This window comes from Chiloscyllium plagiosum, unplaced genomic scaffold (genome assembly GCF_037043375.1).
Source record: "Chiloscyllium plagiosum isolate Xiang-an unplaced genomic scaffold, Cpla_swu_hap1 HiC_scaffold_11, whole genome shotgun sequence".
Taxonomy (NCBI): Eukaryota; Metazoa; Chordata; class Chondrichthyes; order Orectolobiformes; family Hemiscylliidae; genus Chiloscyllium; species Chiloscyllium plagiosum.
In genome coordinates this window covers 31,658,463-31,680,745 of record NW_028270149.1, presented here as the reverse complement: position 1 = coordinate 31,680,745, position 22,283 = coordinate 31,658,463, and the positions used below count along the sequence as shown (strand labels likewise).

At 40.1% G+C, this 22,283-nt stretch overlaps 1 protein-coding gene across 3 annotated transcripts in view; it reads left to right on the top strand.

The window, feature by feature from the left end:
- Positions 1 to 22,283, top strand: part of kdrl (kinase insert domain receptor like) — a 265,292-nt gene that overhangs the window by 47,689 nt on the left and 195,320 nt on the right. For all 3 annotated transcript variants that reach the window (XM_087991964.1, XM_043704900.2, XM_087991965.1), the window contains exon 3: positions 6,623 to 6,843. In XM_087991964.1, the coding sequence (XP_087848090.1) occupies positions 6,623 to 6,843 (221 nt within the window). The remainder of the gene's footprint in view (positions 1 to 6,622; positions 6,844 to 22,283) is intronic.

Sequence of the window (22,283 nt, the reverse complement as noted above, 5' to 3'; positions counted from 1 at the left end):
TTATAGTAGTGGGATTGAGAATGGTGATGGGGGGATGCTCCGGTTTAATAAGCAGTATTGGAGGACATACAAGGCTACGAGATGGGTTGTTGTTGACTGTGAACACCACTGTGACCTCCACAGAGGGAGCACAAAGGAGTAGGGTAGGTATCAGCAACATATAATGCCAAGTTACATAGGGCAGGGAGTACAGTTGTAGACAAAGCTAATTTTATTGGGGGGAGTGAGGGATGAGTAGAAATGGGGTGCCAGGAAAGTGTAATATAACAGGGGACGGATAGTCTGTTTCAGGGGTAGTACCTGGTGACCAGGTGGATCCCAGCGTTGATGGTTTCCAACACAAGTTATGCACCCTTCTCAAGGTGCAGAGTGCTCCAAAAAATAGCTGGAACAACACTCAGGATTGGTGAGGTAAGAATCACTTGGATGGCCAAAAGCATGGGATCTGTGTGTGCTGGACTCCATGACATTGCACCAACTCAAACATGTAGTGGCCATTTGCAAATTGCAGCTATATCAGATTTATAATCATTGCATCACCCATACATCCTAAAAAAGAGAGTGCTTAGAGATTAGTGTGTGCTGCAAGCAGTCCAACGTCTCTGGCACATGATCTTAACTGGCATGGCAATCTTCAGCAAGTGACTGCACCATGCTAAGGCAAAATGTGGATGTCCAATGCAGTTATGTCCCTTACTATCAGGGTACAGCACTTAATGATGAGTTTGCAGGTTACATCTACAGGGTATGCCATCAATTACTGTCCTGAGATCTAAGAAATTCTTTAGATTTTTTTTCTGTGCCCAACGTTGTTCCTTTCCAGTGGGAGTGGTGGGTCTTGTTGGTGAGGTTGCTGTGGCTGATTTCCCAAGAAGGCAAAGATGGATGCAGGAGGAGCAGGACTAACAGCAAGCAGCAGGAAGGGACAAGGAACATCCAGTTCAACAAAAGGCCACGGCCTCAGGGTCCGTCAGGATACATGGAGTGTGCAGGAGAATGAGAGCTTTTTGGCCTTGACTCCTTTTCCTGGGCATGAACAAGGCAGAATGCCAACACAGGCTCCCTATGTCCTGATACATGGTGACAAAACTATGCCAGATGTTAGAACCGGACTAAAGTCTGCAGGAATGAGGGTGCTATATTCTCCCACCAGTCATAAAGTTCACGACATGCAACTAGCTCCTTCCAGGGAATGGTAGACCTGTGTAGGATCGCTCAATTATATACATAGAAATCCATCAGTAAAGCGATCATTGTGTCTCTACAAGGTCACACTGGGTCATAACTCTCACCCAAAATGAGGTCATTGCTACAACCCAGCCAGTGGGATTCAGTAACGTAGCTGGATTTCTCTATATGCAGGGTGCTATTGACTGTACACACATGGCACTGATAGAGCCATATCACAACATTGCAGAGTTCATCACCAAGAAGGGTTCCAATCCATTAGTGTTCAGGTACACTCTCATATATCTGGTGTCTTTGATGGTCCAGGACATTACATGGCTGGCTAATGGTGGTAAAGGGCTATCCACAGTAACCATGGCTCATTATACCACAGTGCAAACCCCTGATTAATGCAGAATACAGTTACAATGCAGCCCATCCTTTAACCAGGGCTGTGATGAAGCAGACAGTAGGGCTCCTGAAGATGCTGCTCCACCATTGGATCAGTCTGTAGCTTGGGGGGATGGGGGTTGTTGTACCGGAATGTTCTGCATCATCTTGGTGTGCTGTACTCCATCCAACTGAAGCATGCAATGGGGTGATATATTGGAAGCAGAGAAACTGAGGGAGCAGGAGCAGTCTTCTGAGTAGGAGGACAAGGGGAGGAAGTTGTTGTAGGCATTTGTGACAGGCATTACAAGCCAGGCAGAACTTCAATGACAGCCGCTTCTAAGAAGCAAGAACTAGGTGCAGCAGACAATTGTTAATTGTGACATTTTTAATCATGATGCTGAAATCTGGTTGGTGTTTTGGGGATGTTGTTCAGCTTGGGCAGCACAGTGGCTCAGTGGTTAGCACTGCTGCCTTACAGTGCCAGGGACCTGGGTTCAATTCCAGCATCGGGTGACTGTATGTGTGGAGTTTGCACATTCTCCCCATGTCTGTGTGGGTTTCCTTCAGGTGCTCCGGTTTCCTCTCACTATCCAAAGATGTGCAAGTTAGGTGAATTGGCCATGCTTAGATTATTCAAGAATGTGTAGCTTAGGTGCATTATTCAGTGGCAAGAATAGGGTAGGGGCCCTACCGTCTGCTTCATCACAGCCCTGGGTTACTCTTTGGAGGGTCAGTATGGATTTGTTGGGCCGAAGGGCCTCTTTCCACACTGTAGGGATTTTAATTCTAATTCTTATGTCTCATTTCTGTTCCCATAAAACCACAAGAAACAGGAACAGGAGTAGGTCGTTCAGCCCCTCAAACCTGCTCTACCATTCAAGAGGATCATGGCCGATCCTACATTCTTCCCACCCACTATCCTGCATTTCTCCATAACCCTTCATTCTACTACTGATGAAAAATCTATCTCAGCCTTAAATATGCACAAGGACTCTGCCTCCATAGCTGTCTGTGCCCATGAGTTCTAAAGATTCACAACCCTCTGACAGAAGAAATTCTTGCTATCTCAGTCTTAAATTGGCACCTCTTAATACTGAGACTATGCCCTGTGGTTCTAGACTCTCCCATGAGATGAAGCATCCTCTCAGCATTTACCTATCAAGAATCCTTGCAGTTTCAATGAGATCATTCTTCTAGACAGTGAGTAGAGTACTAATCTGTTTTGTGTTTGCTCATAAGACAATCCCTCCATACTGGGAATAATTTTCATTCCAGAAATAAAAGTTCACACTTATGTTTGGATTTGTCCAATTGTGAGTCCAAACATCAGACTGGGCCTCACACTTACTCAGCAATGGCTCAGAGGGATGGCATGGTGGCTCAGTGATTAGCACTACTGCCTCACAGTGCCAGGGACCCAGGTTTAATTGCAGCTGCAATGATTGTCTGTATGGATTTTGTATGTTCATCCCCGTATCTACATGGGTTTCTACCAGATGCTCCAGCTTCATCCCACAGTCCAAAGCTGTGCAGGTTAGGTAAATTGGCCTTAGTGTCCAGGAGTACACAGGTTAGATGGATTAGCCATGGGAAATGTGGGGTTATAGGAATAAATAGGGGCCGGGTCTGAATGAAATGTTTTTCAGAAGATCAGTGCAGACTTGATGAGTTGAATGGTCTTTTACTGCACTGTAGGGATTCTATGATTCTAATTTAAACAAGCAACTTTAAAAAGACCTGAGAAATATATTTTTAAGAAGGCCACTTAAGCCATTCTATCTTTTTATTTTCCAATGTAACCAAAGATAGAACAATAGAAGTGACACCAAAAAAAGCACAACTTTCAAAATTATACTACACTACAAATGTTGAAAAAAAAATCAATTTTTTTTAAGATGAATGGTGATAGCATATTAACAACCATTGATAATAACTGTTATTTTTCATCTGAGCATCCACCATTCATTCACGATATCACTATGTTTAGGTTTCACCATTTTCTTCCTTTTCATTCAGCCTTTTTGTTGAAGTCAATATTTTGTATCCATCATTCTATGCTGCAGGCTTTTAAATGTTAGCTTTGCATCATCTTCCACTACTTTATAATTTGCTTCATCTCTTTCAAGCTTTTCAAACTTGCTGGGAATTTTCATTGATTTTAAAATAAAACTGCACTGATCATTAAACCAACTTTTTGCCCTAAACGTCACCCACTCCCAGATTCATTGGTTCTTGTCTCAATATTTCCGATTCTGGAAAATACATCTTAGTGCATGTAATAGCCGAATGCTATTCTATACCATAAATACAAATCCTGGTTTTGTCAGTGCAGTTTACACAGTAAGTGAAAAAATGTTAATTTAGTCAGAAGGAAATACATTCAATACAACATTATCAAAGGAGTGCAATTGTTTATTTTTGCTTTACATACAGAGGAACCTCAATTATCTGAGCGACACGGACGAGGAGTGTTTTGTTCGGATAATCAAATGTTCAGATAATCGAATGCAGGATATCACAGTTTAGCAAAGCATTGGGACCTTGCAATCATGTCGGATAATCTGAAATTCAGACAATCGAGTGCTGGACAATTGAGGTTCCACTGCACTTACATTGTAAATTATACTTACCGTTTACCATAAATAAATCCAAATATTGTGGATATAATTTGCATTATTGCACCACTCTTATTACATTATTACTTTCCAACATCTTCACAGAGTTGGATTTTAGTCTTTTTTCAATTATGGATGACAGAGAGCTGAGCTAAATTTGATATAAAGTCACTGTACCAGTTTAGCTCAGTTATTAACAATTTTCCCTTTAAATGATCTTGTAGGTATGATCTGCACCAGGGGTCAAAGCTGGGCAGGGCATGATTCTAACCCTCCATCTCCATCACACTTCCACTTCACTATTGCCATCTCTAACAGTTTGGTCAATTTTGTAGGTCAGGACTTGATCACTTAGCTGCTGCTGAAAGCTTACTCACACCTTTGTTGTCTTTAATCCGAACTATTTTAATGCAATTAAGATCATTCAAAACACTGTTGCCTGAGTCTTAACTTACAATAAACCAACATTTTTGTTCTAGTGGCCCTTCAGAACTGACTTTGGGGGAGGGGCATGGTGGGCAGAGGAGTAAACAATGGGTGGAGATGGAGCCCAGAGTAAGAGAGAGAGAGAGAGATAGAGGGAGAGAGAGAGAGAGAATAGCAGTTGAGTAAATGAGGGAATAGATATGGAAATCTGGGGAGAAACAAAAACTGCTGAAGGGGGCCATTAGTGGGTGAAATGGATTGGCTGTGGTGAAAGAGGCCCATGTGATGACAATACCTGGTGTGCAGGGGTGGGTAAAGGACATGGAAAGTGTTCAAACCCTAAAATTATTGGACTCAATATTGAGTTCTGAACGCTGCAGGGTCACCAAGTGGAAAATGAGATACTGTTCTTCCAGCTTGTGCTGATGCTGTATGGAGCACAGCAGCAAATTCAAGACAGAGATGTTGGCCAGGGAACATGGTGGTGCTTTGAAATGGTAGGCAGCAGGAAGCTCAGGGCCTTTTTTTTGCAGACAGAATGTAGATGTTCAGCAAGGCAGGCACTCAGAATGCATTTTGTTTTTCCAATGTTGAGGAGACCATATTGTGAGCAGTAAATACAGTAGACTAGATTGAATGAAGCGTAGGTAAATTGCTGCTTCACATGGAAAGTGTGTCTACTGCTTTGGATAGTGAAGTGGAAGGAAGTAAACAGGCAAGTGTTTCCTAAAATTTTCTCCTTTGTTTTCAATAGTTCCATGGTCACACATCCTCCCCAAGTCTGTAATCTTCTCCAGTCCTAGAAACCTGCAAGACATCTATGACAACTGGATGCGTAACAATGGCTGAAATCTTACATGACACTGCGGGTGTGCTGGGAGAAAGGGAGGACTGCAAATGCTAGAGATCAGAGTCGAGTGTTGTGCTGGAAAAGCACAGTAGGTCAGGCAGTATCCAAGGAGCAGGAAAATCAACGTTTTGGGCATAAGCCCTTCATCAGGAATCAGACCCTTTCCAGGTGAAGGGCTAATGCCGGAAACGTCAATTCTCCTGCTCTTTCCATGCTGCCTGACCTGCTGTGCTTTTCCAGCACCACACTCTCAACACTGAGGGTGTGCTCCATTATTTCATGGAGCTATTAAATCAAGCTCTTGTTTGGTATTCAACTGAATATTAAAGATGCTGTGGTTCTATTTAGAGAACACTAAGAAGCACTCCCAATGATCTGATGACATTTCTTTCTTAATTATTAGATTAATAATGATTCACCTCTGAAACTTGTGGGGCACTGCTAGACCAGAATGCCTGCATGTCAAAAATGCATTCCAAAATGTATGATGGCAATTTCCCAAACCTATTCTTCTAGCAGGGATCAAAACTTTCAGGGAATGTGGACCAGTAAACCAGGCCCACGGTGATGTAATTTTACTTCTTGTATGAATAGTTGCAGTCAATACTGAGGTCTGTGCAAATGAGATATTTAAAATATAAAGGACTTGTACTCATACCATGTTCTCATGACCATCGTATATCTCAAAGTGCTTTACAGCCAGTGGAGTTCTGTTGAACATTAGGAAGTGTGACAGTCAATTTGAACTGAGCAAACTCCCACAAACAGGAATGTGATAATGACCAGATAATGAGTATAAGGCAAGGAATAAAACCCAAACGGAGCTGTGGATGCTGTAAATCTGAAACAAAAACATAAATTATTTTAAAAACTCAGCAGGTTTGGCAGTATCTGTGAGAAGAAATCAGATTTAATATTTCGGGTCCTGCAACTCTTGGCATTAAATCTGATTTCTCTTCACGGATGCTGCCAGACCTGCAGAGCTTTTCCAGTAATTTCTGTTTTTGTTTCAGACAAGGGATGCTATTTTTTTCTTTGTACAAGACCTTGGCCGTGTGTCACATGACCTGTTATTTTTTATTGTGACTTTGAGGTTTTGTAAAGAGACAACCAAGAGCCACATCCAGTATAAAGCACCTTACTAATTTTGACTATTATGGTTTATCAACAGGGGTCAAGCATCTTTGAACTGGTCTGGACCCAACCTATCTAATTCTGCAAAAAACAGATTTAACATAATCAACTACAGGTGTGATGACAAGCAGAAGTATTTTTGCAGTACCATAACTTTAAGGAAGGCTCAACACAGTGACACTGGGAACTACATTTGTAAATATGCCATTTCTGCAGACAATGGAAATCTTAAATCCCAGATCTATGTATTTGTCAAAGGTAAGGAAATCAGTTTAAAGTCTCCTTTTGTGGCCTTTTCTATCTGAATGTGCTCTAAACAATAATCCTACCACAGAAAACCCCAAGTGTGATACAGTGTGACTGTTGCCCCATTAACTCAAATAATAATAGTTTAATTGAGGTAGCACAGCCTAACACGCTGAAAGGTAAAGTGATTAAATAACTAACTTATTCACAATCAACGTTCCTACAAACAAGAAGGTTGAATTGATATGCATGCTTTCTGGGGTACTGTGGTGTGGAGGATTGGTGCATATTTTGCAACATGTAGTTCAGGAAAAAGTGCAGACAAGAAACTCTAATCACTTACTGAGAGGAAGGATGCAGCAGTGGACTGGTTATCCCAGACCTTTCTTCTGTATGTTCAAAACTGTCTTTCCCTCACCACATAGCAGGCAGAATGGCAAAATGAACATGTGAAAAATAATTAATTGAATGAAGGAGATTTTAATTTCTAATAATAACAATATGTTATGCATAATTCAGTTTGCTTTATCTTGTTTATAGTTGTTCTCAGTTTAATATAACTTGCCTGGTTATCACATCAGCACTCAATGTGTTTGCTTCCCACAAAAATAGATATTCAAAGTTTTTGATGGATTTTCATGCTGTGAAATATATAGGGGTGGATGTTAAGATTGTACAAATGATGGGAACTGGGGAATCTGGTAATACATGGGAAATCTGGAGCTCAGTGCATCGATCAGTTGCTTTTTATTGAGCCACTGTATTATCACATGATTCCTGAACATTCCAGCCACTTACTATCAGTAGAAGTGACGATGACCCAGATGTTGTGATTTCAACTCCAATTCTAATTCAAACATAATTTGAATCCAAAGATGAGGAAGAATGGAAACTAGAAGGTCAAATGTCATAGAATCCCTACTGTGTGCAAACAAGCCATTTGGCCCAACAAGTCCACACCGACCCTCCGAAGAGTATCCCACCCAGACCCATTCCCCTACTCTACATCTCCCCTGACTAATGCACCTAACCTACACATCCCTGAACATTATGGAGAATTTAGCATGGCCAATTCATCTAACCTGCACAGCTTAGGACTGTGGGAGGAAACTGGAGCACTTGGAGGAAACCCATACAAACACGGGGAGAACATGCAAACTCCACACAGAGAAAGTTAAAAATCACACAATACCAGGTTATAGTCCCACAGGTTTATTTGGAAGTGCTAGCTTTTGGAACGCTGCTCCTTCATCAGGTTGTTGTGGAGAATAAGATTGTAAGACACATAATTTATAGTAAAAGTTGACAGTGTGATGTGACTTAAATTATATATTGAAAAAGACCTGGATTGTTTGTTAAGTCTCTCATCTTTTAGAATGACTATGTTGGTTTCAGTTCTTTCATATGTAAATCGCAAAACCTTTTTTAAATTTACATTTACTGATCACTGAGCCACCGTGCCGCCCTCATTTCATTGGTGCCTTCCTAGGCATGCTACTGGGGATTATGATCACCTTGAAGAATATTTCCTTCCTTAAAAATTAAAGACAGAAGCCAGCTGGGAATACTGAGGAGGCATATATGAGAGGTGGCAAAGGAAATGTCACTGCTGGTCACAATATCACAAGTGGTTCAATAACTGAGGCAGGGCAAGAAAAGGACAACAATGATCTATTCATCTACATCCTGATGAGCACAATCTCTTCACTATACCCTCTCAAGCTTATTCCAGTGCAATGCTGATTATATCAACTTAAGTTGCGCCAATCCCTCCTCCCTGACTACGTACCTCTCACATCTTCGTGTATCCATCCTGCGCCGACATTCACCCTTTTGTTTTTACAATACCATACTCAACCTTCAAAGTCACTCCCAGTAAATTGTCTCCATCCATCTGTTTGACACATGTTATTCCTCTCAGCAGTATCCTCTCAAATTCACTAAACCTACGCACCAACTCTCAGACAAGCACCTACCTCCGCCCTGGATCCTGGCTCCACTACTCAACATGAAGCCTAGTTATGAGGAATGTCTGACAATGACTCCTCCAAGTCATTAGTCTAGACAATAAATAATTGAAACCCAAAGACTGACCCTATGATATGCCTCTAGTTACATGCATACACCCAGAAAAAGATTTATTAATCCCAATTCTGTTGTCTGCATGGTAACTAATCCTCAATCCATGCTAATATATTATCCCCATACCATCTTGCGCAAAAACCTATTATGCGGAACCTTATCAAATGCTTTCTGAAAATCCAAATGTACTACATGAACCAGTTCTCCTTTATCACTATGCTCATCATATCCTGAAAGAACTCTTGCAAACTAGTCAAACATGGTTTCCTTATCATAAATTCATGTTGACTCTGCCTCATTCTGTTAAGCTTTTTTTTTGCTTCCTTAATAATGGCATCTAAAATTTTCCCCAGGATAGTCTGCAATCAAAGTGACCTAGAATTTCCTGCTTTCAGTCTCCTTCCATTCCTGAACAGGGGTGTCCCAGCACCAATTTCCTAAACTGCTGGAACGCTCCTGGAATTTTTTTTTCCCTGAGTGTGATGAAATCTCTGTTAGCATTCCAGAGAGTCCTTTCTCCCCATGATACTCTGGTCCACTCTGTCATCCCCAACATCTCAAGTGCCTCATAAACTTTGTACCTGTGTACGTACGTGTAAGGGCCCAAGTGACTGCACAAAGGCCATTTGCTTAATGTTGCATCTTTGCTCCTTTTCTTGGATCAACCAGGTAATCAATATTTTACTTCTTTAACTCAATGAAACCTTATGATTTACTCCCTATTGCTTACCATAAAAGAAAATTAGTTAAGTATATTTTAAATGGAGGGAGACATAGCCTCATCAAAAATAACCCTTGTGACCAACCAAGAAGATTCAACCATGAAAAGCCAGTTCACCCCTTCTCACTAGATTATAACAGGGCTCATTCCCCAAGAATTGAAGAAATGGCACCAAGCAGGTTTTCAGTCAGTATCCCTTGTGGGTAACTCTCGACCAGGCACAATGACACCTGGCCGGGTGACTGCTGCAGGATGAAAACATGATGACAATTGCCTGAGAATCTCGCATAGATCTGCATAAAGATCTTCTTGTGGTTGTACACTGCAGGTGGAGTTCAAATCTTTGAAGCTAACAAACTCTGTTCAATGATTTACGGAGTTTCACTGCAACATTTCAGTGCATCACGCACTGATGGAAACCAGGCAAACCTGAGCAGTCTTTCTGACTGGTGTTACCTGATGAAGGGCTTATGCCCAAAATGTCAACTTTCCTGCTCCTCAGTTGCTACCTGACCTGCTGTGCTTTTCCAGCACCACACTTTTCGACTCTGATCTCCAGCATCTGCAGTCCTCATTTTCTCCTGGTGTCACCACAGGCAAGTTTGGTAAAATTGTCAGCCTTGCAGAGTATTATTCAGTAACATATCTTACCACACTATGCAACAGATGTCTCTTGCAGATTTCTAAAAGGATTCAAAGGCACAAAGAAAGTTGAAAACCGTGGTGATATTGACAGCCACTTGTGGCCAGCAGGTCCTGTTGACAACAGGTTTTGTTCCAATTGGCTTCAAATAACTCCTACCACCTCATGTGACAACCCGAATCTCCTCAGACACTGCTGCTCCAACATTTCAATGATGTCTATCCTCTGCTTGTAGACTCTATGTACAGGATAAGTCCTGCTGTGGAACTGCAATCTGTATCAGAGCCCGTCCTGCTGCTTCTCCTGTTACTCATGATTATCTTGTTCCCCACCTGTAAGACTCCTACCATAAGATATAGGAACTGAATTAGGCCATTTGGCCCATCCAGTCTGCTCCTCCATTCGATTATGGCTGATAAATAGTAGATCAGAGGTCCAAGGAACAGAGCACTTCCAAAGTGTTGATAACTTCATAAAAATGTGCAAGGTCAACTCTCACCTCAGTGCATTTCTCTCATCATAGCTCCAGCTGCCTCAGTTACCACAATCTTCTCACTTTGCTTTCACTAGTGAGTTTTAAACTTGGGAAACCCAGGAAGCCAAACACAGGCAAATATTGTTTAGTCGAGTGATTAACATATTGAAATTGACAATCGAAATGTTAATTGTCCCTCATACACAAACAGCCTAACACACTGGTATATATGAAAGTTGGTGAATTGAAACAGAATTATCCACTGCACTCAATTCTTTTCTCAATTTCACTCTCTATCCGCAACAAAACCCATTAAAGCTGACAAAATAAAAGTTATTCCAATTTTGGCAAACAATATGAATGTAAGGCACTCGTGGTCAGGTATAGCAGGAGAAGGAAGAGACAATAAAAGTTTTCATTGGTTTCCCTCAATAAAGCGGCAAAGTGTTTTCATCAATTTTCCACACCAAGCTTTCTGAATCAATCTCCGAGCTGCCCTGTATTATGGCTAGTTCTGTGACTTGAGCAGATGAGTCTATTAAAACACCCAAAGTTATGTCACTTATTCCTCTCGTTCTCTCATCCTGATCTACATTCAGATGCATCCTCTAGATAACTTCATAGTAACACATGTAGATGTGAATTACTGCAAAGTATTGCAAGTCAACTCATCAACCTGGAGTTATTTGACTCTAGCTTTTAAAAAAATCCCTCATAACTTGACAATCATACATAGTTGAATATGCAAACCAAATAAAAATTGAAGTCTTAATCTTTACTAGGTTTAGACGTAAAGGATGTGTGATGAGGGTCACACAGTCTAGACTTAAAGCCACTACTTCTCATTGCATGACAGTTTTAAATAGAAATACGGGAACATATTCAACAAAATGCAGCAAGCGATACTGAGATGGAGGTATGCTGAGTTGAGTCAATGTGAGTGCAGTTTACTGAAAGGGAAGTGTTTGGTGCCCCTTTGTATTCTCTTCTGGTTTGGAAATAGATTCTGAAGTTTTCGGAAAAGCTGCTCATTTGCAATTATTTCCTGATTCGCCTTTGTTTTTAAGTTCCTGATTTAATATGATGCATCGGTGTCAGGATCTTTGAAAACTAGTCAGTGACTAAGATGTTCCAAAAGAAATGATACTACATAAACTAATTTAATTGTACAGTTGCTCACTAGAAGTCAATCTTTCTTTATCCTGTTTTACTTTAGTAGAAGCCATTTAAGAATTAGGAAGGAAATTCAAAAATCGTTTTATAGCAATTGCAACACACTCCCAAAAATAAATGTTTCCAAACATGAAAGAATCATTTTGGATGGATTTCACAAACAATTTGCATAGAGCTAAACTGTTAATGACATAACCATACAAAAGCGAAAAACAAAATTGCCAAGATGCAAATCTCTGAGAACAAAGCCCTCAGGAGTGGGGCTCTACCCTGTGCAACAGCAACAAGTTTCAATAATCTCTTTAAAGTAATAAAACATTCCAAGGTACTTCACAGTTTCATACATTGGTTTTACACATTCAGCAGAGATATGTGAATGGGTTAGAAGATTTTAAACAGTGTCTTAAAGAAGGAGAGGGTGGTAGAGAGACAAAGATGTTAGGTAGAAAATTCTAGAGATTTGTTTTTGGGCATCTGAAAGCATAGCCATCAACAATGGAGCCAATTAAAACAATCATGGATGAAGAGGAGGCCAGAATTGGAGGAAAACAGACCGTCCAAATAATTGTTGAGCTAAAGGAAGCTACAAGAATAAGGAAAGGTGCGGCCATGAAGGGAATTGAATGCAACTAAGAGAACTTTAAAATTAAGGTGTGGCCAGACTGGTGTCTAAGTTATACCCTGGAACAAAAACTCAAGCAAGTTGTATCTGCAATGTACTGTCATCCCAAACACTGGGATCATGGTTTCGCTTCTGTGATGTTTCTAATGGTTCATTCTACAGTGAGTTTGGGCAGTATCACCTATAATACAATTTAGTTGTCATAAGCCTGCAGTATAACATTGCATTAGTTAACTTTATAATTGCATTCACAGAGGCTATGGGGTAATTGGGTTACGAAATAGTGTCACACTTTTGCATTGAGAAATCTTCCTCTGGAAGAAAGAAGATATAGCGTGCATCTGATCACTCTATATCCAATCTGGATGTGCTTGATGCTGATAACAAATGTTCTAAATGTATCAGTATTCATTTCTATTGCATTAGCCAGCAAAGAATTGCAGAACCTCAATTTGTTTTAATAAACTATTGAATTTCTGGTGATTTGCTCATCATAATTCAGGTAATAATACTATTTAATAATATCAGGAGATTAATGCCATGAAATGTGCAATGTTACATTGCTGTTAATGTGTAAGAGTGTAAATTTGGCCCATTCGTTTTAATTGCAGTTATATTCACAGAATCACAGAATTATTATAGTGCAGAGGAGGCTATTCAGCCTGTTGTATCTGCATTAGGCTTGATGCAAAATGCTCAATAATCCTGCAAGGGTGAAATCAAATAAGTAATCTGGTCATGCATAGAATGAAATGGTTTTACAATGTGAACACATTGAAGTCATTTTGAATTCCTCTTGGGAGTTTTTAAAGGTAAGCTGGGTCTTTGGATACTGTGAATACTTTGTATCGAAGTACAAAGAGCAACTCACTTAGTGTCATTCTCCTGCCTTCCCTCCATAACATTGATTGTTGCGCCTTTTCAGGTAACAGTCTAATTCCCTCTTGAATGCTTCAAGTGAACCTGCCTCCACCACATTGTCAAGCACATTCCAAATATTTAACCACTCACTGTGCAAAAAAAAGCTTATTCCCTATCACTTTTGTTTCTTTTGCCATTTACATTAAATCTGTACCCTCTTGTTCTTGATCCTTTCACAAGTGAGAACAATTTCTCCCCATCTAATTTGTCCAGATCCTTCATGATATTAAGTACCTCTAGCTATATGCATCTCAGTCTTAGTAAAGATACATATGCTATATTGTAAGTGGAGAGAGGTCCCATGGCGAGTAGATACTTGCAAATGTTTGGTTTGCAAAACCAACTTTAAATTACTGCCCAACTTGCACTTTAAAGAGTCAAATATTTATCACGCTCATAATGAATAAAATCTTGCTGATGCACAATAGGTGCATTGGGCCTTTCTCTGGATGAATACTTAGGATCATTATCAGCATGAATGGTAATCCAATATTATCAAGATAGAATTATTTGCCATGCATGGTTTCGATACAAAGTATTCACAGTATCCAAAGACCCGAGCTTACCTTTAAAAACTCCCAAGAGGAATTCAAAATGACTTCAATGTGTTCACATTGTAAAACCATTTCATTCTATGCATGACCAGATTACTTATTTGATTTCACCCTTGCAGGATTAATGAGCATTTTGCATCAAGCCTAAAGAAAGAATTTTATAGTTTACAATACATCTGTTGTGACCTTCGCCATCTTTCCTTAGAATAGCGAGCACCCAAATGACTTAGCAGTGTGCTGTTCTTGTAGATGTGAGGTGATGAAAAACAGGTTGGCAGTTTTAAAATGAATCAAATACATTCCACAATGGACAGATTTATGTATGAAGTAAATGTGCTCAGTACAGATCTACAGAATTCCAAACCCAGGGACAGCATAAAATAAGTCCAATATGTCATGAATTGTCTGGAAAAAAAATGGAATGATATTGTTTCATTGGGAATATGATTTTGGATTCTATTGTTGCTAACTGTAACTGAAAATGGCTGAATTGTGGGAATAATGGAACTGGTATCCTAAGAGGAGTATTGGGCATTGCGAGAACCCCAAATGTCTTCACCATAACTCCTTGACAAGAAACTTTTCCACCTATTCTATGCCTAGGAATGCAAACATTGGCTTGCTGAACTGTCCCGCATTAATAGGCTCAGGTTAAATCAGCATTTACATTACTACCTTCCATCAGAATGTGTCCAAGCTACCAAGTAACCGAATTAACTTCTTCTAGTCAAACTATCAAATAAGATGTCAAACTACAGTCATAAACTAACAATAATTTATTAGCACTAAATTTATCAGCCCTCACAGTTAGCAGTAACTAGCCTTAAACATTAATATGTAAATAATGAGTAGATATGGTTCATTTATGAAAAAAAGAGAAACACAAACTGAGCATTAACTGTTTTCTGATAATAATGTCATATTTGCAATCCATGGTACAGATTAAAATGCATTGGTAAAGTACTTTAAAGTTAGAAGGCTGAAAATTAATGTTAGATAGCTGGCCCTAAATTACAACAGTGATGACACTTCCAAAATAATTCATAATTTCTAAAGTGTGTTGAGACATCCAATGTTGAAAAATGTTTTATAAATGCAAGTTTTCCTCTTCTTTTAGTTAACTAAATAAAATTAATTTGCTTGTAGTTAGCAATGTTTCAGGACTCACACACCCCCAACCTCAAAGTCCACTGTAGAGTTTGGCTTTTATAGTACTAACCAGCTTACAGAAGGCCAAGTTAGACAGATTGTTGATATGCAATGGACTTGAAGGTAATGAGGAGCAGTCAGTAAAGTGGAGCTGAGGCCAAATCAGATCAGTCATGATCTCCTTCAATAACAGAGTTAAGGCTCCTGGTGCTAACTGCTCTATTTCTGATCCTAATTCTAACATAAAATACTCTTACATTACTACAACTTGGTTGACAGCCTTCATGACCTCTAAGTCAATATGCTTCATTTGATTTGATTTATTGTTGTCACAAGTATCGACATTCAGTAAAAAGTTTTGTTTTGCATGCAATACATGCAGATCATAATATACAAGGACATACAGATCATAGGGTGATTGAACAGAGTTATGGCTGTGTAGGAGGTGTACAAAAGCATTTGAAATCTGAGATGTCCATTTAGCAGTCTAATAACTACAAGGAAGAGACCATTCTTGAACCCATTGGCACGTGTGTTTAAGCTTTTGTGTTTTCTGCCTTTCAGAAGAGGTTGAAGAAATTATAACCAGGGTGGGAGGGATGTTTAATGATGTTGCTGCTTTTCCACAGCAATGAGAAGTATAGATGGAGTCAATGAATGGGAAGTTGGCTTACTTGATGTTCTGGGCTGTGTTCACAACTCTCTGTAGCTTCTTATAATCCTGGGCAGAGCAGTTGCCATACCAACCTGTGATGCATCCAAATAAAATACTTTCTATGGTGCATCTGTGAATGTTGGTGAGGGTCCTTATGGACATGTCAAATTTCCGTAGCGTCCTGAGGAAGAAGAGGCATTGTTGTACCTTCTTGACTGTTGCATCTACATGGGTGGTCCAGGACAGATTGTTGGTTATTATAATTCCCAGGAACTTGACACTGTCAACCCTCTCCACCTTAGCTCTGTTGATGTAGATAGGGCATGTCCTCCACCTTTCTTCCTGTCGTCGACGATCAGCTCTTTAGTTTTGCTGACATTGAGGGAGAGATTGTTATCTTTGCAGCACAATACCAAGCAATCTATTTCCTTCCTGTATTCTGTCTCGACATTGTTTGATATCCGGCCTACAACGTGGTGTCACCAGCAAACTTTTAGATGGCATTCAGATGAAGTTTGGATGAAACTAGACATGTTAAATCACTCAGTTAGCTTTTAGCTTTGGTCTTTTCTTACAAAGAGATCATGCATCCAAACATCTTTATTTTCTCAATAATCAGGGCTTATGGTTTTGATTGTTTGTTTTGTCAATGGGAAGGAATATAGTGTTTGCATAAATCATCACGTTTAAACTGGCATTAATCCTTTCTCAGTGTTTTGGGTTCTCACGTATTTTGAGGTCACAATTATGATCGATTTTTGGGCAGTTCTCCTACAAGTGAAAGGAGAAGAGTTTAATTTTTGCAGCTCAGCTGTTTGTTTCTTTTTTTCTAATCAACCTGACACTCAGCAGCCTGAAGAATATGAATGTTCCAGAGTGGCAGGTTTAATGTTGAATAAATGACAATTTAGCACAGTACTGAAAGAAAATGCATGACTTGCATTTACATTTAATCTTTTGCAAATTTCTAAGATATTATAAAATACTTTACTGCCGTAATGAAGAACACATAACTGACAATATGTATACAGCAAACTCTCACAAACAGTTTTGTTTTAATGACCACATAATGTCTCCTGGGTGATGATTAAGGATAAATGTTGACCAAGACACAGGAGATAGCTCTCCCTTGTTTTTCTTCAAAATAGTGTTATAGGATCTTTAAAATCCATTTGAGGAGGCAGGTAGAGCCTCAGTTTAACACCTTAACTGAAGGAAGGTACATCTGACATTGCAGTACTCCCTTATTATTATTGATGTGCCAATTTGGATTTTGTGATCATGCCCTGGAGTGCAATTGTGACCCACAACACAGTGCTCCCACTGACCTCACTAAGAGCAGAATTTAGATAGACTATTTTAGAAAGGTCTGCTCTTCATTAGTAGACAGAGAAACGAGTCATCCCATCAGACTGAATGTACATTTCAATCCAAGACCCAGATTTGAAAGGAAATTGCAGTTCAAGAACTGTATAGGTCAAAGCAAGAAAAAACATTGGGGAAGCACAATTAGACACTAATAGATTATTAAAATATGCTGTAACTTACTTCAACCTTTATTGTTTTATGACCACAAGACGTAGCCAGAGAAGTTGGCCATTCTGACCATCGAGTCTGTTCAACCATTTAATAAGATCATGCCTCTTCTGATAATTCTCAGCTCCACTTTCCTAACTTTTCCCTGTAAACCTTGATTCTCTTATTTTAATCAGTCTATCGCCTCCTTGAATATATTTAATGACCTAGCCTTGACATCCTTCTGCAGTAAATAATTCCACAGATTCATTATCTTCAGAGAAGAAACTCATCCTCATTTCTGTCTTAAATAGATGCACCCTTACCCCATGCTCAATTCTATTCAGTTATGTGTGCTTTCTTTTACGATATATAACCAAGTGTAAAATGTCAGCACAACATGGAATTGCTAACCAGCAGAATTGGTTCCAAATGAGCCAGTTTATACTCATCGATTTCAGGTATAATTTGAGCATACCGTCTTCTCAGTAACTGTCGTAAGCTGATTGTTGTAATTCGCCGAGATTATCCTGCCAAATTTCTGTAGAGGGAAATGGATGTATTAGTCAAATTTGCGGATGTCACAAAAATAGATGGAAAATCAAATGATCAGGATAACACAGAGTCTCAAGAGGGATATAGGCATGATTAGCGAGTGCACAATGATTGTCATAACAGATGGACATAATGTGGCAAAGTAGAAGGAAGAATTGAAGAGCGGAATATTATGGAAATTGAGAAAGACTGAAGAAAGCTGACAGATTTGGGAGTCCTTGTGTAGAACTCACAAAAAATAGCATCCACATTCAGCAGGTAATGGGAAAGGCATGTGGAATATTGGCCGATATTCCAAAGAGAATGCAGTACGAAAATAGTCAAGTCTTGTTCAAATTAGCTAACACAAGACACGAGTTAGCTCTCAGATAGTGTCCTGTTCACAGGTCCCCTTATCTAAGGAAAGATGTATTGGAATTGAAGGCAGTCCAGAGAAGGTTCACTGGATGATCTCAGGCATGAAGGGATTTTCTTATGAGGAGAGGTTGAGCAGATTGGGCTTGCACTAGCAAAGAAGAATGAAAGGTGACCTTATTGAAACATGCAAGATTCTTAGGGAGTGTGACAGGGTCAATGCTAAGAGGTTGTCTCCCCTTGTGGGAGAGTCTAGGACCAGAGAGCATCATCTCAGACTAAAGGGTCACCCATTTAAATCAAGATCACAAGGAATTTCTTCAATCAGAAATGAGTGAATCTGTGGAATTCTTACCACAGATAGCATCGGGCTGTAGAGGTTGTATCATTAAATATATTTAGGGCTGAGATAAATTTTTACTTGGTAAGGGAATCAAGCAGAAAAGGCAAGAAAGTGGAGCTGGGGATTATCAGATCAGCCATAATCTTACTGAATGGCAGTGCTGAATAGCCAAATGGCCTCCTTCTGCTTTTCTGTCATATAGCCAGAGAGTAAAGCAGGTTGAACTGAAAATGACATGAAGCAATTACATCACAGTTGATTTATCCATTCAGCTGCAAATTTCATATCTCAAATTTTATTCTCGCTCCAATGGAGCAGAACTGCACAGAAATGAGGATGTGTATAGTACAAATCACAAAGAAATATTATGGCAATTTTCTCACCAGGAAAGCAGCAAAATTTTGTATGGTAATATATGTCATGAAAGGGCCATTAGGGTGCAGCAGTGGTGTCCCTCCCTCTGAGCTAGAAGGTCTAGATTGAAGTCCCACCTGAACTTTGTTATATTACATCTGATCAGGTTAATTTACAACATTTACATCTCAAAGCACTTCACAGGAGCATTGAGAAAAATTTTATATCGCGCTATTTAAGTAGTAATGAAAATCCTTCAAATTTATGAGGACTTATGAAAATTGATTCAATTGAGGTATTAAAGAGAAATGGGAAGAAAGATGAAATACAAATAAAGAAACAAATAATAGTAGCCTATGCTATTTGATGATATTTCATTTTGCAAGATTTGTCGCAAAAACTCTGATGCTTCATCAAGATTATGGCTGATGAGAAAGTGGAAAAAGTATGTTACATTGATAAACAATAACAAGTGTGTAATTATTTTGTTAGGTCAGCGTAATTATATTAAAGCAATTGGTGTTCCTTGCCTTTCAACCACTTCCTTATCCCAGAACCGCACATTTTGTAACTTTAGCAAGTTAAGGGGCATTCAAGATTATGCTCCAACACAAGTTTGAACATTCTAAAAGTGACAGCGTTTGGAAAAAAAATCTGTACCCCATGAGTCACTATTTTGTGACTACAGGGGAATTTCGATTATCTGAACGAGATGGGCGGGCACTATTTTGTTCGGATAATTGATTATTCAGTTAATTGATGAAATGCCTTACCTCTGGAGCTTGGAGTTTTTAAAGTCTGCTCCCCATTCAGGAGACTAGCAGCAGCACATCACATGTGAGATTCCACCCTCAACATCAGCCCCCAGCCCCCAACACCCTCTCCTTCCTGCTCCACAGCAACACCGCTCACCACCCCCAACCCCGTGCAACACCAGCCCCCAACACCAACACCGCCCCCTGACCCCAACACTGCCCCCTACCAACAACCCCGTGCAACACTGCCCCCTGACCCCAACACCACCCCTGCACTGCCGCTCCCATGCAACAACGCCCCGAACCCAACCCCACCCCCAATCCCATCCAAAACTGCCCCCAACCCCAACACCACCCCCCCGCTCCTGTGCAACACCGCCCCCCTGACCCCAACACCACCTCCATCAACCCGGTCCCGTGCAACACCGCCCCGAACCCAACCCCGCTCCCAGCCTCCAACCCTGCCCTGCCCCCAATCCCGCCCAACCCCATCCCTGCCCCCAACACTACCCCCACCTGCCCCCTAACCCCGTACACACCAGTCCTCTCTCCAGGGCAGCTGGACTGTACACCAACACGACTGCTGCAGTTGCCATTGTGAAGTAAGTCTCCAAGTAGTGTGCACACACATACACACACACACAACTTTTTATTGCGACTTTTGGACAGGTTCTGTACAGGACAATGTTGGAGAGATTATCTGGGGAAGAAGGGGTTTAGGTAACTCCTCTGTGTAGAACTCCAGGGAAAGTGTGGGAAGAGAGAGACGGCGGGCAGTCAGTCATTTGGAGGCGGTGCCCTGTGTGAGGCTGTCTGTCAACATGGCACCGATTGTTAAAGTTCACTTGAGAATGTAACTTTAAGAAAGTTCTGGAATTTACATATAAAAGAACTGAAACCAACATGCCCGTTCCAAAAGATGAGACTTAACAACAATCCAGGTCTTTTTCAATATATAATTTCAGTTAAATTACACAGTAAACTTTGCTATAAATTCTGTGTCCTACGATCTTAGACTCCACAACCACGTGATGAAGGAGCAGCGCTCAGAAAACTAGTGCTTCCAAATAAACCTGTTGGACTATAACCTGATGTTGTATGATTTTTAACTAATTTCATCTCAGTTTGGTTTCCATGAGCAAATAACAGCTGAAAATTTCCTCTCAGTTGCAGCTTGTGGAAAAAACCTGCATGGTACTCATAGAGCCTTGCTACAGAAAGAAATGAAAAGAGTTAACTTGGAAAGCTGTGGGAAAGCAGTCGGTATTTGCTAGTCCCCTGAATCAGGAGTGGAGATATTGAGAGTTGCAAGATCTGAAAAGAAATGGTGGTGTCTCGAATAGTCAAAAGAGACCCCAATAAAATCTGGCCCTAGAGGATCACTGGAACACTAAGGAAAATCAATGTGAATTCCAGGCTTACTTTGAGTTTGGCCCAGGAAAACTCAATGAACTTTCAAGATATCTCTTGTGGCACATTGGGTGGGGGAGTAGTTAAAAAAAAACTAGGTTTCTAGCATATGCCTTTGCAAGCTGCAGTATTAAGTTAAGCTTGCTTTGTATAATTTCTCTTTATACACAACAAAGTTTGTCTTTGTTTCAAAAAGATGAAACCTTGAGAGGTGATTCCATAAGTTTGACTGATAGATGTTTGGATTTCTTTTTTGAATGTTAGCAGGCCCTTACAAAATCATAACAGTACACAACTTTCTTCACGCATGTTTCTGATTAAACATAAGGGAATAGTTCTTTCTATATCTAATATTCTGTAAAAGAAACACAAATTCTCAGAACAAGTGCAAATTCTCAAAATCATTAAAAGTGCCTATGGCTTATCTGTGAAGTAAATTATGTGCCACCGAAATCATTGAATACCAAGCTATGTTCAGCTATACCCTCAACCAGTTTTCTCTGGAATTAAGTTGAAATAACTATCACCAATCAATCATGGTTGGTAAGGAGGAAGAAAACATTCTTTCTACAAATGCCAACCTGTCAAATTAGAATATAGCACATTTACTAATTTCACTCATTTTTCCATAAAAGTTTTTTCAGTTATAGTTCTGTCAAATATATCACACGTGGATGTTTAAATTGAGTAAAATAATTAAAGGCTGATTACATTTTTGTGTTGGTGAAGAAGCTTTTTTTTGTTAATGTCATGTTAACTTCACTGTCTAATCCATGAATTTCCGTGTTTGAAAACAAAGAAGGTCATGAAGATATTCTAAGGAGATCAACTAAGAGCTGAACTTGACTGGGTTACTCACTTTTATTCTGGATTAGTGGTGCTGGAAGAGCACAGCAGTTCAGGCAGCATCCAAGGAGCTTCGAAATCGACGTTTCAGGCCAAAGCCCTTCATCAGGAATAAAGGCAGTGAGCCTGAAGCATGGAGAGATAAGCTAGAGGAGGGTGGGGGTGGGGAGAAAGTAGCATAGAGTACAATAGGTGAGTGGGGGAGGAGATGAAGGTGATAGGTCAGAGAGGAGGGTGGAGTGGATAGTTGGAAAAGAAGATAGGCAGGTAGGGCAAGTCATGGTGACAGTGCTGAGCTGGAAGTTTGAAACTAGAGTGAGGTGGG